General features: G+C 36.1%; 1 protein-coding gene across 2 annotated transcripts; it reads right to left on the minus strand.

The window, feature by feature from the left end:
* Positions 1-89: 89 nt before the first annotated feature.
* Positions 90-15,501, minus strand: LOC124286063 (hypermethylated in cancer 2 protein-like). 2 transcript variants are annotated; one of them, XM_046722381.1, is made up of 4 exons: positions 15,317-15,501; positions 12,214-12,416; positions 11,573-11,648; positions 90-1,428 (listed from the first exon to the last, which is right to left on the minus strand). In XM_046722381.1, exon 4 carries the CDS (start codon positions 1,419-1,421, stop codon positions 90-92), a length of 1,332 nt encoding a protein of 443 aa, XP_046578337.1. In that variant the 5' UTR covers positions 1,422-1,428; positions 11,573-11,648; positions 12,214-12,416; positions 15,317-15,501. The 2 variants fall into 2 exon arrangements, with proteins under 2 accessions (XP_046578337.1, XP_046578336.1); XM_046722380.1 differs by lacking the exons at positions 11,573-11,648; positions 12,214-12,416; positions 15,317-15,501 and adding an exon at positions 8,088-8,177.
* Between the last annotated feature and the right edge of the window lie 1,120 nt (positions 15,502-16,621).

Raw genomic sequence — 16,621 nt, forward strand, 5'->3', positions numbered from 1 at the left:
ATCTCCATCTCCTGAACCACCTGCGTGGGAGCTGAGGTGAGACGACAGCTCACTCTTACACTCGAACTCTCTCCCACATATGTGACACTTCATCTTCTCGCTGGAGCAGAGACAGTGCTTGGTTTTGTTGAAGCATCACTCTTTGACTGTGTTTCCTTTGAACTCGGCTCATTGGTATATTTCTCTGACGAATGTGTGTTCCTGTGCCTAGTGAACCCTCCCCGGTCATTAAATGTCCGACCACAGATATCACACTCAAATGACTTATTATGCACTTTGGCATGGTTCTTCAGCTTGTAAGGAAAGTCAAACAGCTTGCCACAGACATTACAAGTGAGAGACTTAGGATCAATGTGACACTTCATATGCCCTTCTAACATCTTAGCGCTGATGAAGTCCTTGTTACAGACTCCACACACAAATGGCTTGGCTTTCGACTTCTTTTTCTTCTTTGCCAACCTAGTAAAGTCATCATCACTGTAGTTGGAACCATCATCAGATTTAACTTCTTCTTCTTCCGCCTCTGCATCATCAGTGCCTTCTGTAGGGATGTAATCTTCATCCTTTTCGGTTTTCTTATTTCCTTCTGATTCTGAGGACATGTCGTCTTCCATGGCGTGCAGGTGTGATACAAAATATTCCTCATATTCCTCGCTCTCCTCACTTTCAGGTAAGGAAGACTCCTCGCAGGACATTTGACCTTCAGCAAAAGCTCTGATCTGGAACAACCTTTGAGCATCATCATCAGCTGCTGGTGCATCACTCTGAGAATTTTCACTAGCAACATCAGGCGTGCCTTCGTTTGAGGTGGTGGTTAATGACTTGTCTCTTGGTTTATCCCTTGGGAGATCAGTCGACCTCTTCATTATTTTCTTCACAAGGTTATCAAGTCTGCTACTAGACTTGTGACCTCTTTTCCTCTTACGCGAGATATCGGAAAAGTCACTGTCGGGAAAGTTGGAACTGGAGTCTGTTCCACTAGTCTCCCCATACACCGACGCCTCGGTAACACTGTCGATACTGTCTTCCTTGAGACTGCTCCGGACACTAGATGCTCGAACTGGAGCAGGTTTCTTCTCCTCATCGCTACCATACAACAATTTGATCTCTGCATCCAGACTCAACTCACTGCCATTGTCCACTGGAATCTCGGACATTTTCGCTTCATCCTTAACCCCGCCTTTACCATCCACCGCCGTTGTGTCAGTGGTCCTGAATCCTGAACTGTCAGTCATGCTCACCTCGCCATTCTCATACATGATCCCCTGACCTGTGAGAGGGTCGTCTTTGCTGTCATCCATTTCGTCGTTACTGCTGCTGGCTGTCTTCTCTCGCTGCGCAGTCATATCCAACACCTCCTTTCCCAGCGCTGTCCACCTCATGATACTAAACTCACTTTCTCCACTTCCTTCTAGTGACATCCTCGATCTGGAAAAAATAAAAAGAACATTCTTATAATGGTAAAACAAATGTTTTGGGTTTGTGTTGTTTGTTGTTGCTTAACGCCGCACTCAGCAATATTCCAACTATATAGCAGCAGCTTGTAAATCAATGAGTCTGGACCATACAATCCAGTGATCAACATCATGAACATCGATCTATACAATTGAGGTACAATGACGTGTTAACCAAGTAAGCAAGCCTGACCACCCGATCCCATTAGTCGCTTCACACATAACAAGCATTGGTTGCTGAAGATAAATATGCAGGGATAGAAATACTTTTTGTTCTAAGTGTGCCCTAGGGCACCAGGCAAATATTTTAGGTGTGCCTTTCAGAAATCAGGTGTGCCCACGTTTTTAGAATAAATGACTGTAGCAAGGATGATGACGTTTCGAAATTTATTGTGAGAAAACAACAAATGTAACCAGTTTTCTGTTATCACTGATATGTCTTCTGTTTAAGTTGGCTTTCTTATGTTTCATTTGTTCAGCTTTCCCACCACCTTTTATAGCTAAGAATTGTGTGAGAGGTTCACCTTTTCCAAAAAATCTAACATACATAATTTCCTCTTCAATAACTGAACTATCAGTACTCCCAACACTCTAAATGACAAAAAACAACCAGTGTTTTTACATGAACTATCATAATTCCAGTGATTTCCTAGGTGATAAAGTCAATAAATGTTTTTGCTTGGTTGTCATTTGCATACCGGTAAGTGTTTTGTTTGGTTATTAAGTGACTAAAGGTGTTTTATGTCTCTAAAAAAATTAGGCGTGCCATAGGGGCACTGAGAACCTTTTTATCCGTGCCATTTCGATATTTACCGTGCCATGGCACGCTAAGATATTTATGGTATTTCGAACCCTGATATGAAATGACAACATATTCCTTGATTTGATACATAAACTATCAAAGTCTTAAGAGTCTGGCTATTACACAGGGCTCGATTTATGGAAATGAAACCTACTTCCACCATGTGCAATCTCGGCTAATACTGTAAATGAGGAAATTTTTGCATCACAATATTCATGCGAGTGGCAACCAACACATGTTTTTGCATCATGATATTTTTGCGACTTGCTCAATACTCAAAAAATAAATTGCAACAGAAAGTAAATCCAATCACATATTAAATGTTGTCGCTAATCTTGAACTGAGCTCAGCAGGGTACTTCCTTGTGTATGCAATCAGTAAAGTTTTCTTAAAAACAACACACTGCATAGGCCAGATAAGCTTAAAACTAAAAACCAAGATTGTGTGTTGCGTGGTTGGCGCCTGTCTGGACTATCAGACCTAATTGAGTAACTTTTGTGCGGGAGTATCCCTTGTTTGACATGTGAGAACTAGTAACGATAGTAATTAGTCTTCCCCCAAGTTGTTGTCATTGCTTAATTATGTATTGTCTAGATCTGTGGTTGATTATATAAACTGGTGAATATTTAAGAGATAATGACACACTGTATTTGTTGATCATTTATTGCATCATGATATTTTTGTGAGCTAAAGTCATTTGCAATTTTCGCAAATATTTCATGATCTACAGTAACTTTGCTGCACCTGTGGCTCAATATAAAATTCTATATAATGCTTGTTTTATATCTTAACAAATCTATTCTGGTCTGATGATCTTATCTTAAAAATGTCATGACATGAGCAGTAACCATGGTTACAGTCATACAACCACTGTCACAGTAGTCGTTCGAGTCATTGCTCCCACCTAGCTCCACATCATTCTGTTTTCCAGCTGACATTTGTGTTTTTTTAACTGCAAAATATTAACATGCATTGGGGCCAAGTTGGCATAATATGAGGTTGAATTTTGCAGTTTCATTTTGCACCAGTTCACGTTCTAATGCTTAATTTGAGCTCTGTTTAAAGCTTAATACTTTTCACAACTGCAAAAGTACCTATATTTCCAACATTTTGCCATGAGATGAATATGAAGACTTTGGTGTTTGGTCTATCTTGAAAAATCAAATTTTGTATGTCTACTGGCAAATGGGGCTGGGACAATTCACCGATACATCGTGATACATTTAAGTTTGATACAGCTATCATATCGACGACTGGTGTATCGATACAAAACGATACACAACTTTTTTCAAAATTAAGATTTAAAATGATTTATTTCAACGTATTTGTGTATAACAATAACACTATTGTAATAAACAAACAAGTAACTCTATAATACTTGCATATTTTTCTCTAAATAAGTACCTTATCATGTTTAAGATAATACTATACTGTGCCATTCTTTCAGGGTGTATGTATCGTGATACGTATCATATCGCAGGTAAAATATCGTGATATGTATGGTAATCGTGACATAGTGTATCGTCCCAGCCCTACTGGCAAACAAGGATAAGTTGGACCGGTTCAGAGAACACGTTTACGAGAAGTAGGCGGTGCATGGCAATGAGCAAATCCATTTGGTTTGTGAAAGGTAGAGCAGATGTAGGATAGTACTCATGCATTGCATGACGATGAAATTGACTCCGCGCGTAGCTGCACACGCCTTGCTCATAAGACTCTCACGTCAGTGTAGCAAGTCACACTACACTTGGTTGCGGACAGTCTGTGTCCCCTTCCCTTACAATGGCAAGCGCCAGTGGGCGGCACTCATACATGCTAATACAGGTCAATTGTCAGGTCGGTGATCGACTTATCCCTGTTTGCCAGTACAATCTTAACCTGTGTATTTAACACATACACAAGAGTCCTCACAAGTTAAAACCTTTGTGCATGAGTGAGGTTTTACTCCTGTTTTAGCTAAACAGCAGAAACCAATATCACACACTGTACCCAAATAGGGAATTGAACCCAGGTCTTCGATGTGCTGAGCAAAACACTTTAACTGCTAGCCTACCCTACTGCTGAACCTCTGAGTCTGAGGCACGATAACATCAGAATGGTTTGCAAAGCATTATGATGCAATTTTACTGTAGGGTATTTCCTAGGAGCTGATTCCTAAGTAACATTTTTTAATGAATTTAGCTTTCACCTATTTCTATTGAACAACAGGAGGGACTTGCTGCCAACACAGGAGATAATGACTTGAAACAAATGCTACAGGTGTCCTCCCATTTGTGAGAACTCCCAGTTGTGAGACACATTAATTAATGGTTCAGTGCACATAGGTGATGTTTCCACATCCCTACAATTAAAGTGGGATCAGCCCAGCCCAGTACCCACAGGAGGCATAGTTCCCATGCAACATAAAATACAAAATGAAATGGAGGATGAGATTCAAGGTTGTTGAGTTAATTTAAGCATTTTCCTGAGAAAATTTGAATCATTGTGTCTTGATGATGTAACCGTGGACGGATTCAACTATTTTCTGCTGGTTTACACAAGATGTAAATTCTTGTTTCCGTTCAAAATGGTATCCAGGTTATAACGGGTAGTGTAAAATACATTGATATTAATTCTTTTCAAGTGAGAAAATAGTGTAGGGCGTTTTCACTCTGATATCGACAAGAGCAACATCATGAAGTTACCTACACAAAAAGTGTAATTTTTAAGGACATTTACCAGAATATGTTAATCAATTTATCTTATAAAGTTTCATTAAGTTACCTCCAAAAGATTCAGTTACATAGCAAATCAGTAATTAGCTAGGGTTAATCCATTCTATCAGGAAGGGGAGTATGGTGTGTTTTGTGTGTTAATTACCTACTCCACTGTCTCATAACTGGGAGTCTCACAATTGGGAGTTCTCACAAATGGGAGTAGACCATGCTACAGTAAGTAAATGACATTTTTAATTTTAGTTTACAAAATGAATTAAAAAATATTGCATGTCTGCTCCTAATACCGATACCTGTTTAGGCCAAACAAAAATATTGTTGTGGTTCCGATTACACCTCTTCAGAATTTAGGGTTGGTAGGTATGATTATTATTTATTTTTTTATTTTGTTAAGTAAAGTACAAACTAATAACACATTTGTCAATGTGTAACTGTTTATTTAATCAAGCTTGCGGCCATCATGTCGACTTTCTCTATCAGAATGGCCGATTCCGCCAGGAAAATAAAATGGCATCTGAAAGCTTATTTTATTCATACCACTTAAAAAAAAGGGTCGGCACCAGAATTCAAGGGTCAGTCGGGTAATTGGAACCACATTTTTAGGTCTTATACAACGTAATCTAGAGATTTCTGTGGGAAAAGTTTCCTGAAAACATTTTGATGGGTTTATTTAAAAGTTTTTTTATTAATTTCAATTATTGCATGTTATTATTTTTATTATAGGATATTTATATAGCGCACATATCCAGGCAACTAGTGCATGCTCAAGGCGCTGTCTGATAACATGTGAATCAAATGTATGTCACTGATGCAGATGCTGCACACCATTATAGTTTTTAGTAACATTTTTAAGGGGATGTCCAGTATGTAATGTTTATGAATAATTATTGCTTTGATATTCAATTTTTAGGTTTCATGCTATTAAATCACACAAATGCAAATTGAGTCATTTTTTCAGCATGTTTGAGCTTAGAGATATCCAGTATTCTGTGGATGTACCAAGAAATGGTACATTTTGGTGGTCACAACAAACCAATCAACATTACTGAAATGGCTTTCATACCTTTCTAATTCTGGACATACATGTCAGAAAGAAATAGTACATAGTTAACATTACTTCATTCTGTGAAAGAAGATCACACCGCCAACAGACTAGGTAAGAACATTGCATTGGCAATACCAAAGGTTGAAATTAACGGACGCTAATATGCTAAATGCGTTTTAAAATTCATAATAGGGTTCAATTTTTTAATAAAGGCTGACTTTTTTAGCGTCTAGTGTTTTTATTGATTTAAATCAGAAAAATTATGAAAATGGTCGTATAAAAACATTGTTATACTCAGTTTGGAGTTACTTCCCTTTATTTATTGACGACAATTAATGAAGGATTCCACAATCCACGGAACTTACAGCCAATCACATGCTTAGAATAACATCTGCATTCTCCGATTCAATGATGGCTGACCTTAGCAACCGCGTGAATTTTGTCAAATTTGGCAAATGTTTTTGCTTCTTGAAATTTCATTTCATACTGCTTAATAAGTCACAAGCAGTTTTTTGCTTGTGCTTTAAAAAGTTAAGTTCTAACCCTGAACACTGACTTATATCTCAGAGGGTGATGCCATCTTTTGTGGTAAGCACAGGAAAGTACCTGACCAGGGTTCTTATTCAATATTTATGTGCAAGTGATCCCAGCTGATACTATTTGTTAGGGCTGGTTATCAAACTAGATCATTGAGATCTAATACTGATCATTGATAAATACTGGAGAAGTAACTTTGAGCAAAATTGCCAAAGAAAGTCCTACAGAAATGAATTATCAATCTTTTTAGCCAGTCCTATTATTTATATCTGTTGTCTTTATCAAACTGAGAAACCTATACATTATGTGATAACATGAAACATTCTGTCACACCCATACTTTTGTCTTTGAGTAAATTATCTTTCAACAATGGATTGAAGTAATTTTAGCAGGTTGGGCTGTATGGGTCTCTGTTTGAAGGGATTTATATAGAAACCTTAACTAAATGTCCGTGTCAGGCAAACTGGACAGAAGAACACCATCTAGTTCAAACTGTGTTTCAAAAACAATAATATCTTGAATTCAGAGGCATTTAGAAATAGTATTGATACATTGCATTTATGCAAAGCATAAAAATCTCGCCCTCATTAGTGAGCATAATTTGAGTGATTTACACTGAAAAGAGAGAAATACAGTAATTATTACTTTAAGAAAAAGAAATATGAAATGTGTAAAAGCAATTGGGGAACTCTTACTGACACTTGTTGTAACCTTGTACGAGTATCAGCATCAAAGACTTAAAGTATAGATAAATCCCTGCACTGGCACCACAGAATGGTGTCTTCTACCTTCCTGTATAAACACTACCATGGCAAAACTTGGACTGCACTGTCATTTTTCACACTGACCAAATCTGGCCAACTGTCTCTGTTACTAAAATCAGTTGTAAACATGTGCAAGATGCTTCAAGCGTGTTATGTGTACTGAATCTGTTACAATCCTGACATTGGCACTATTAACATTGCATTACATAGATGCATTTGTATACAGACACAATAACGTAGGTAAATGGCACCTGACTTGACAACGACCGCAATGCCCAAAGTTCCGGAGATAAACTAGGTTGCAACAATATCATATCTACAAGTGAAAAGAAGTCACGACAGACAGCTTCCTCTTGCCAACATTCAAATAATACAGTTCACTAAAGTCTGCTTGTTGTTCGTGTGGATAAGTTTGCACTACTGTTCATGCCGAATATTCACTGTTGTTATTCCAATATGAACTCAGTGATTTCTACGTGAAGTCTATTCGTTACCAGGCGACATAACGATAATTATTTAGATTTTAAACCGACACGACTGACACAGCATAATCATCCTTGTCGATGTATAATATGCGTTGCTTACATATAACCTTTATACCGCAGGGGTGTCTACGTTTGTGTAAGTTTCGACGGAAGCATTATGAGGAGGTGAAAATCTGATGAAGCCTTCGGTCTGTACATGAAATACACTCCGGACGTTGCACACAGTCCATAAATTCCACGAAAATAAAATGATGCATAAACAGTTGTCAATAAAAGAACAAAGTACCTGTCTTAATGTCTCTAATGTCCACGCAAAAGCCAGTTATTCAAGATAAAAATTACAATTTTCGGAAATTCTCCCTTTCCTCCATGTTGAGTAAGGGAGCTAACTCTAATTTTTCTATGGCAGTGGATACCAAAACTTTGTTTTCACCACACTGGATCGATTCCCGCAATCAGTTCCTCAACGGTGTTTTAAACATATTTTCAAATAGTGAAATACATAATATTTCTGTATCATTATCAAAGACAAAAGAAATATTATGTGAAAAAATAATAATATTTTACAGTAGTGGTCACAACAGTTCATCATAAATTCACATAGTGGAAATTACTATAGATTCATACACTGGCTTTAAAATCAGAATAAATCTTCAGACTTTTTGAATGCCACATTACTGCAGATGCTACTTATAGAATAGTAATTCTTCTTTAGGCATTGTTGGCATGCAATAAAATTCTATGCACAATTATCGGTTCTTGTCATATTCAAAACATGTGACAATGTATTTAGTAGAAAACCCCATAGAAATATACCAAAAACAATGTATTTCACAACTGAAAGACAATATATAATTAAAAATTAGGCTTAATTAATATTCCTATCTAAACCACAACAAGGTTAGCAAATATTTAAGCATATATTTTATACTGCTGGGAATTGGTTGAAATCTCACAATTGATGACTGGTTCAATACCAACAAGCAATCATCGATAAACATTGGTTAGTGTCATTTTTCAGATTTTCGTATTCAAATTGTTATTGCAGATAAGTATAACATGGTTCTCTGTTGTTTTTTGTTTTATTTAGAAACTGCACAAATTCCATTTGCAAACTTTACGTCCAACGTAAAATTATACAACTTGCCACTTTAAAGTGATGACTAATATAACATAAACATAAACCTCCTGAAGTCTTCGAGAAATATGCAGTCATGACTTTTCAGTAAGTGAAGTGAGTTTTCTAAGAACTAAACATGTTTTCAGGCCCTGACAACTTCTAAGACATCTTCCATTGTCAAATGTGTTCAAACACTAAAACTGTAGTGACAAAATCGTTTGTGTTCGATTATGAGAAAACGTGATCGATTGTATGGACTTTGGTCACTGCGACCAATCTTCGATTATTCAATTAATCAGAACACAACTAATGTTTTCTTTGTTACACTCAGTATATATACTTTGCCACCACTGTATGTTACATTCCTGCTTGACAACGGTACAAGAATCTGTATCGAAACGTCACACTCTCGTAATAAAGAAGTTGTTATCCATAAAGTTTGTCAATTTGGGTTTTACAAATTAATAATTTCAAACAAGTCAGTTAAAGGTCACAATTTTGTTTTTATGTTTTTTCATAACCAGCACTGTATATTATATGTCATGAATAAGTGATAATTGTGTTTTAATTATGTTTGATTTTTTGGTGGCATGTGACCTTTAAAAAATTAGAAGAAGTAGATGAATGTCTCAGCTGGCTTCCAGTTTCCAAAACAATGTTAAATCACTGACCAACAAATTGTTTATCTCAATTAACAATTTTTACAAATGTGAAAAATCTGCTATGAATTAGAACACTAAGTATGAAGTTCATGCAAATCTTATTTTTATTTTGCCAGACACAATAATCAACAGGGAATATGTCCAAGTGTGGAGTGGATATTAGCTGTCTGGATTGAGTGAATGCGTGAAGTTTTGCACCTAGTTTAGCGATTATATTCCTGCAATATCATGCAAGGGAAAACCAGAAATGGGCTTCACAAAATTTACACATGAGAGGAATCAAACTTGAGTTTAATTCAACCACTAGGCTACCCCACCGTCCGTTCTGGCAGTAAGCATCAACTGATAGAAAATCTTTGATCCTAGTCAAACCCTACCTTACAGCCAACTGATAATTAAATGTCCAACTAATTCCAAAGGAACAAAACACCACATGCACGTGTCTGGTAGTAAGGGTCAATATAAAACAAACTCACTTCCACTTAAAATACATACAGCTCCATCCCTTCAAGTGTTTAAGCGTAACCTCAAAACACCTCTTTTCAGTCGATACAAACAGTAACTCTCTCCAAGCTGATATTTATGACTATCTTCTACAATACTGATTCATGTGACTTTTGATGTGTTTGTTTTTAAACATTTGTGCACGCTTTGAGCATGTCCCTTTGTGGTGTGGAGTATTGCGCAATATAAGTACCCTTATTATTACTATTATTATTAAACCAATTATTATTATTACAAATACAGATGCAGCTGGCTTTAACCAGGGTAGCTTACCGGTAGTTGTCGCCCGTCACATCGATGTCATGTGTTCGATTCCCCACATGGGTACAATTAGACTAAGGCTTAGTCTCTGAATATATATAATTTTGATAGTAACAAACAAGCCCATTTATATTGAAAAGGAGCCCTAGGTAGACCAGAGATTCAGAACCTGAGGAAATCTAGACTTGCTTTATTTAGGGCTTTAGCACTGCAGAGAGCGCTTGGCAGTAGGGAAATTAATGTGGTTCAGGGAATGTGAGACAGACTAGGGTACAATGTGTGAAGATCATTTCTGCTGGAATATTGCTGAAAGCGGAATAAAAATAACCCACTCACTTTGACTGGTCTCTACGGCTATTGTTTGTGTGAACTGAAGAGTGTCATCATGTAGAAACTCTTTTTTTCAATCAACATCACTGACACAAAATACAAGACAACAATGGGAGGGGTTTTTTTTTCTCCAAATATTCTCAGACTTAACTGTCAACCACAAAGTTGACTAAATGGCAACTGTAGACCTATTTCACCTGAATGGAATTATGGTACCCACATGCTGAATATTAGAAACTATTGTAAATATGTTTTACTGTATTGTTAAATCAATTTATTGATGAATGTGTTTATGTATTCTCTATCACAACAGCTGAATAACAAAGGGAATATCTCATCAAGTAATAAAACAAGATTCAGTCACCAACAGCACTGAAATCAATCCATATAAATAACAAACTTATGAATATAATAATTCAAGTTTATTTGAATTTTATTTTAAGACAATGGAATAACCACAGAAACAGTGTAATAAAAACAACAGACATAGTGACATAGAACTGAGCCTTCCTGTACATAACTGTAAAGCTTTAAAGGATACGAACAGCAAATAATTGTCACTGTGGCGATACATTGGATAAAATACTTTGACTGACATTACCTTCATACATCAATAAAAATTGAAAATGTTTTGTTATTCCCTGGAATTTAAATTACAAAAGTTTTAATTTAATGGATAAAATCTAAACATAAAACAATAAAAATTTCTTCTGAATTACAAATCAGGTTAAAGAAGAACTGGCTCCAAAATGATTTCATACTTTAGAAAAGATCTAAAAATCAATATTTCCTGAGTAAGGATATAGGATTTAGAAACCTATCATTTCGTATTTATTAACATCCAAGAAAAACATGTAAATTGGAAAAAAGTATGTAAAATATGTTTATTCTTACTGTGTCTGAGATGGTGACTGGGGTGGTTTCCGTGCAGGAGATTTGTCAGATTGTGCAATAGATTCTCCTTCACCATCTGAAATATATATGTGAAAATGAAACATACTTCAGTTATTCACACTTGACTGCCCTATACCTATAATTTTTCCTGTGTTGCTGAAGCTGTGGACACTGGTCAATGTTTTCACAAGTATTTATGAAGGTTTAATTAACAACTTGTGTGTACCATATATACATTTGAACTATCACAGATGTTGGCAGAAAAAGTTGTTTCACTGCTATATAGAATGTTCAATTAACAATAAAAACTTGTCAGAGGGGTACACAATGAATGTATTCTAGACTACCCGTTGTTTGTGGAAGCTGTGGTGGCTGAGTGGGTTAGATAGCCAATTTTGTGTGCTGGCCATTATGTGCCTCACTCTGATGGTGTGGGTTCGAATCCTGGATGGGACTAAACCTAACAAAACTACTAGAATCTGTACTTTACAGTGAAAGTGTAATCTCAGATATAACATGTTACATTCGACCACTTTCTTAATGGCATTTTGTTTTCATGACATACTAGTATCAAAAACATATGCTGCACATGTAACATGACTGCTGCCTGGAAACATGTTTAAAATCAATAATTTCCTTACTGCTGTAACAAGATGGTCTCCGAGAGGATGACTTCCTGTAACAAGGTCGGTCTCCGAGAGGATGACTTCTCGTCTGTGGCACCACCTTCTGTCCACGCAAACAAGGAGGGAGCAGCACCTTGCTTTAATGTTCTTCTGTTTGGTGTCCACTTAAAGTCCTCCTTCATGAAGTGCTTGCTACACACAACTGTGTTGGAGGTTATCTTTAAATCAAGTCATAAGATGGATCAACAAATATTACACATCTATCAAATTAAAATATATATTTAATAATGCATTGTTTCTTCCCAGGCCATGTCTTGAATCTGCTGATAATGTTATTATTATATCATAATAAAAATATATTAAATAATAAGATTAATATAATATTAGGTGAACAAACTAAAATTTTAGGTTAACAGTACAGAATATATGTTACAGAAAATATGTATAATCAGTAAATATGTATGTTTACTGTTTTTTTCAGTGATTATGTATATTTACTGTTTTTTTCAGTGATTATGTATATTTACTGTTTTTTTCAGTGATTATGTATATTTACTGTTTTTTTCAGTGATTATGTATATTTACTGTTTTTTTCAGTGATTATGTATATTTACTGTTTTTTTCAGTGATTATGTATATTTACTGTTTTTTTCAGTGATTATGTATATTTACTCATTTCTGATATTTACTTATGTATATTTACTCTGTGTTGGAGGTTATCTTTAAATCAAGTCATAAGATGGATCAACAAATATTACACATCTATCAAATTAAAATATATATTTAATAATGCATTGTTTCTTCCCAGGCCATGTCTTGAATCTGCTGATAATGTTATTATTATATCATAATAAAAATATATTAATGAGGAAATATACATATTTACTTTTTAATCTACATCCATTCATTGTACATATTTACTGAAATCAAGATCAGATCAAAAAGTGAAAATTATAAACAAAGATTTGTTTGTTTGTCTCAGACTCAGACTCTCTACATCCATTCATTGTACATATTTACTGAAATCAGACTCAGACTCTTGTATTCTCAGACTCAGACTGATGGATGGCCTGTGAGGCCTATAGTACACTTTACATAAATAATTCAAACGTAATGGTTTGTATACAAGCATGGTTTGTATTACAGATATGAAACATTTTAGTCACATAAATTGCTAGATTATTTAAAATAGCAGTATCATGGTTGGACAGTAATTGAATGAAATTTTTGTTTAGATGGATACTTATGGTGATATAGTGGTATATATTTATCTCTTGTATGTGTGTATAAAGGCCATATTATTAAGGTATGGTATTCGTCTTCAAGGCCATCGTCACAAATCGAGCACATTGCATCGATTTTCGTCTTCGTTTAACTGAAAATTTCAAAATTTCCCTGACTGAATCACTGAAAAAAGCAGTAAATATACATATTTACTGTAACATACAGTAACCTCCCAAAACTTAGACCGCCATATCTTAGACAGCTTAAAACAACAACATTTCTCATTGGCGGATCCAGAAAGGGGGTTCAGGGGGTTCGACCCACCCCCTTTTGAAAATAACTTAAGACCACATTGAAGATTTTTTTTTGCGTTGGTGGAGTCAATGGGGGATTCAGGGGTTCGAACCCCTGACCCCCCACCCCACCCCTTTCAAAATTCATCCCATGATTTCTGGTTCAGTGTACAACTAATCCTCAAGCTGATACCTATTTCTTATAATGGATCAGTCCAGTAGAATCAATTAGACAAGACGTTATGTTCATTCAGCATATTTATTACAAGTTCAACAGGAAAAAATTCCCTAAAATATAATATTTGTATATGACAACATTTAATTTGCACATAACATGTAATGCTTACTGGTCATTATCATGACATCCTTGACACATTAAGCACAGCATTTATCTGATACAAAATTTCCCTAACCAAGATGTAACAAATGGCTGTAGCCAATGTCGCGGATAGGGTAGGTGGGTGCTAGTGTAATAATTAATATGTTTATATTAAGGAATGAACCACCATACCAAAAAAAATATAAGTGAGGGGGCGTTAACTAACATGGAATTTGGAATAAAAACGTTTTAAAACATGAGATGAAAATAAATAAAAGCCGAGGTTATGAAGGGAAAGTGATAAAAAAAATAGCAGTAATGTTAGTTAAGAAGTGATAGAGGTATATAATTAAAATGAGAGTAAGTATAAATAGAGTAAGTATAAATAGGGGTTGGAGGGGTGGGGGGGTTAGGGAAGTTTGAATACTGACCTAATCTGGGGCAGGACTTTTTATATCTGATATTAATGTAATGAGATTTACACATACTTTACAGTTTCTTTCATCTTGTGAGGAGATATTCAAATGAAAACATAGCATGCATCTTTAAACTTAATCCCACTTGTACAGTTCATATCATTTACTTCTGAATACAAGCTAGGTCTACTCAGCAGGAACATTAATTAGGACTGTTCCATTTCAGCCATGGGTGTTGCCTTAATTAATCCCCTTCATTAGTGTCTAAGTTATGTCTGTCTAAGATTTGGCGGTCTAAGTTTTGGGAGATAACCGTAACATACATAATTATAAGTTAATAGAAAATCAACTATACAAATTAAGGTAAGAGTTCCGCCCGTAACCTCCGCTTGAAATGTATTCAATTTATTCTATTATTTCGAGGGTTTAGGGTTAGGTTTAGGCTTAAAACCCATAGACCTATATTCTTAGGCATATATTGATTAAAATTACGGGGGTTACGGGCTGAAATCTTTCCCTAATTAAAATGGCTCGTTGTATTGTAGCCGAGAGCCGCGATGCGGTCCTATACAGTCAAGACATGACCCTGCATCGCGGTCATGTCTTGACTGTATAGGACCGCATCGCGGCTCTCGGCTAGTTGTATTGTACAATTGACAAGCGAATGTATTATATTTCATGTCAGTTTAGGGACTGACTTACAAGACTAGATTGTATTGCATGACAATTACTATCAAAAGAAATTAGTCTGCGTCGCAAACCAGGGCATCCCTCCTCTGGATCCGCCCCTGCCAACTTGTATATAACTGTGTCGTGATCGAGCACATATATTATTATTATTCGTTGTATGTATGCTCAGTGCTCACTCTGAATGTTTTTCCTGGTTCTCTGCGTATGTTAGTTATCCACTGCCTCCTCGCGGTCTCATCCTTGGGGATGTGGTGGAAAGACACGTCAAAGTCTCTCCGGGCATCGCTTCTACACAAAGGCACACAACAATAATCTTTCCGCGTGGAGGTCGCCATTTTGTGTTTGCCTACGTTAGCCTCGCTTTCGATTTGACCTCGAGGTCATGCATACTGGCTAAGAATGTCTCTGTGTGTTTGTTTCAGCACCGAACACATGACTTACATAGATACCTAAAGATCCATTTCATTGATCATTTATGTCGTTCAGATATTATTTTGTATTGTCTTAACATACAGCTATAAAATACATAATATAGTTACTGTCAAATATAAACTTAATTAATTTATTAATTAGTAAACGATTAAAATGGGCATATTTATTTTCTTTGGGCACAACACAATTTGTCAGGCATTAAAAAAAAGTGTTCTATGTTTACATTTGCAATTAACTTACATTTTTTTGTATCTTTACACCATCGGGTAATTTATTATTCTTTCGGTGTAAGTTTATAGCCAGAGGTTGATCTTGTCTGTCTTGTGCGACGACGTATTTACAAAGCGTGTTTAAACTTATCTTCCGCGATTCAGAATAGTCGATGTTCTTTTAATTTTCGTTACCTTGAGATAAGAATTACGACCAGGAACTAGTTTCTCAGAGGGGAATTCCCAGTGACCTCACGCATGTGCACCAACGTCTAAAAATAGTATCGGGAACTTCCTCGATCGTAGCCGACAGGAAAGTGACAACGAGAGCTCAGGTGTTATGAACCTTCATCGAATCAGGAAGACACAGTGTAATATAGTCCAGGTTTATTCCGGCAATGGATTCGTGAAGCAATTAGGACAAATTATGAATTTCATTAGGTGTTTATTAATTTGTTTATTAAATAATTGTGACATAAATAGACTAAATATACTGCAGAGCGAAAGAAAGTATACATACAAAAAAATGTATTTTACCAAAAGCTGACGAACGTTAGCAACACGTTCAAAGGCCCATAACTGCCGCTGAAACTCTGCAACATTATAGTCCAAAGCACAACCATGACAGCCGTATTACTCAGAGGCGGTTGGGTAGCCTAGTGGTTAGAGCGTTCACTCGTCACGCCGAAGACCCAGGTTCGATTCCAACATGGGTACAATGTGTGAAGCCCATTTCTAGTATCCTCCGCCGTGATATTGCTGGACTATTGCTAAAAGCTGTGTAAAACTAAACTCACTCGCACCCGTATCATATAAAAACGATTTCAGACTTTACAATTT

The sequence above is a fragment of the Haliotis rubra genome, unplaced genomic scaffold (genome assembly GCF_003918875.1).
Source record: "Haliotis rubra isolate DU_JTF1 unplaced genomic scaffold, ASM391887v1 Scf374, whole genome shotgun sequence".
Taxonomy (NCBI): Eukaryota; Metazoa; Mollusca; class Gastropoda; order Lepetellida; family Haliotidae; genus Haliotis; species Haliotis rubra.

Bases quoted from the DNA above. Each gene is read 5' to 3' on its own strand.
- LOC124286063 (XM_046722381.1), bottom strand. From the start codon at position 1,421: ATGTCACTAGAAGGAAGTGGAGAAAGTGAGTTTAGTATCATGAGGTGG.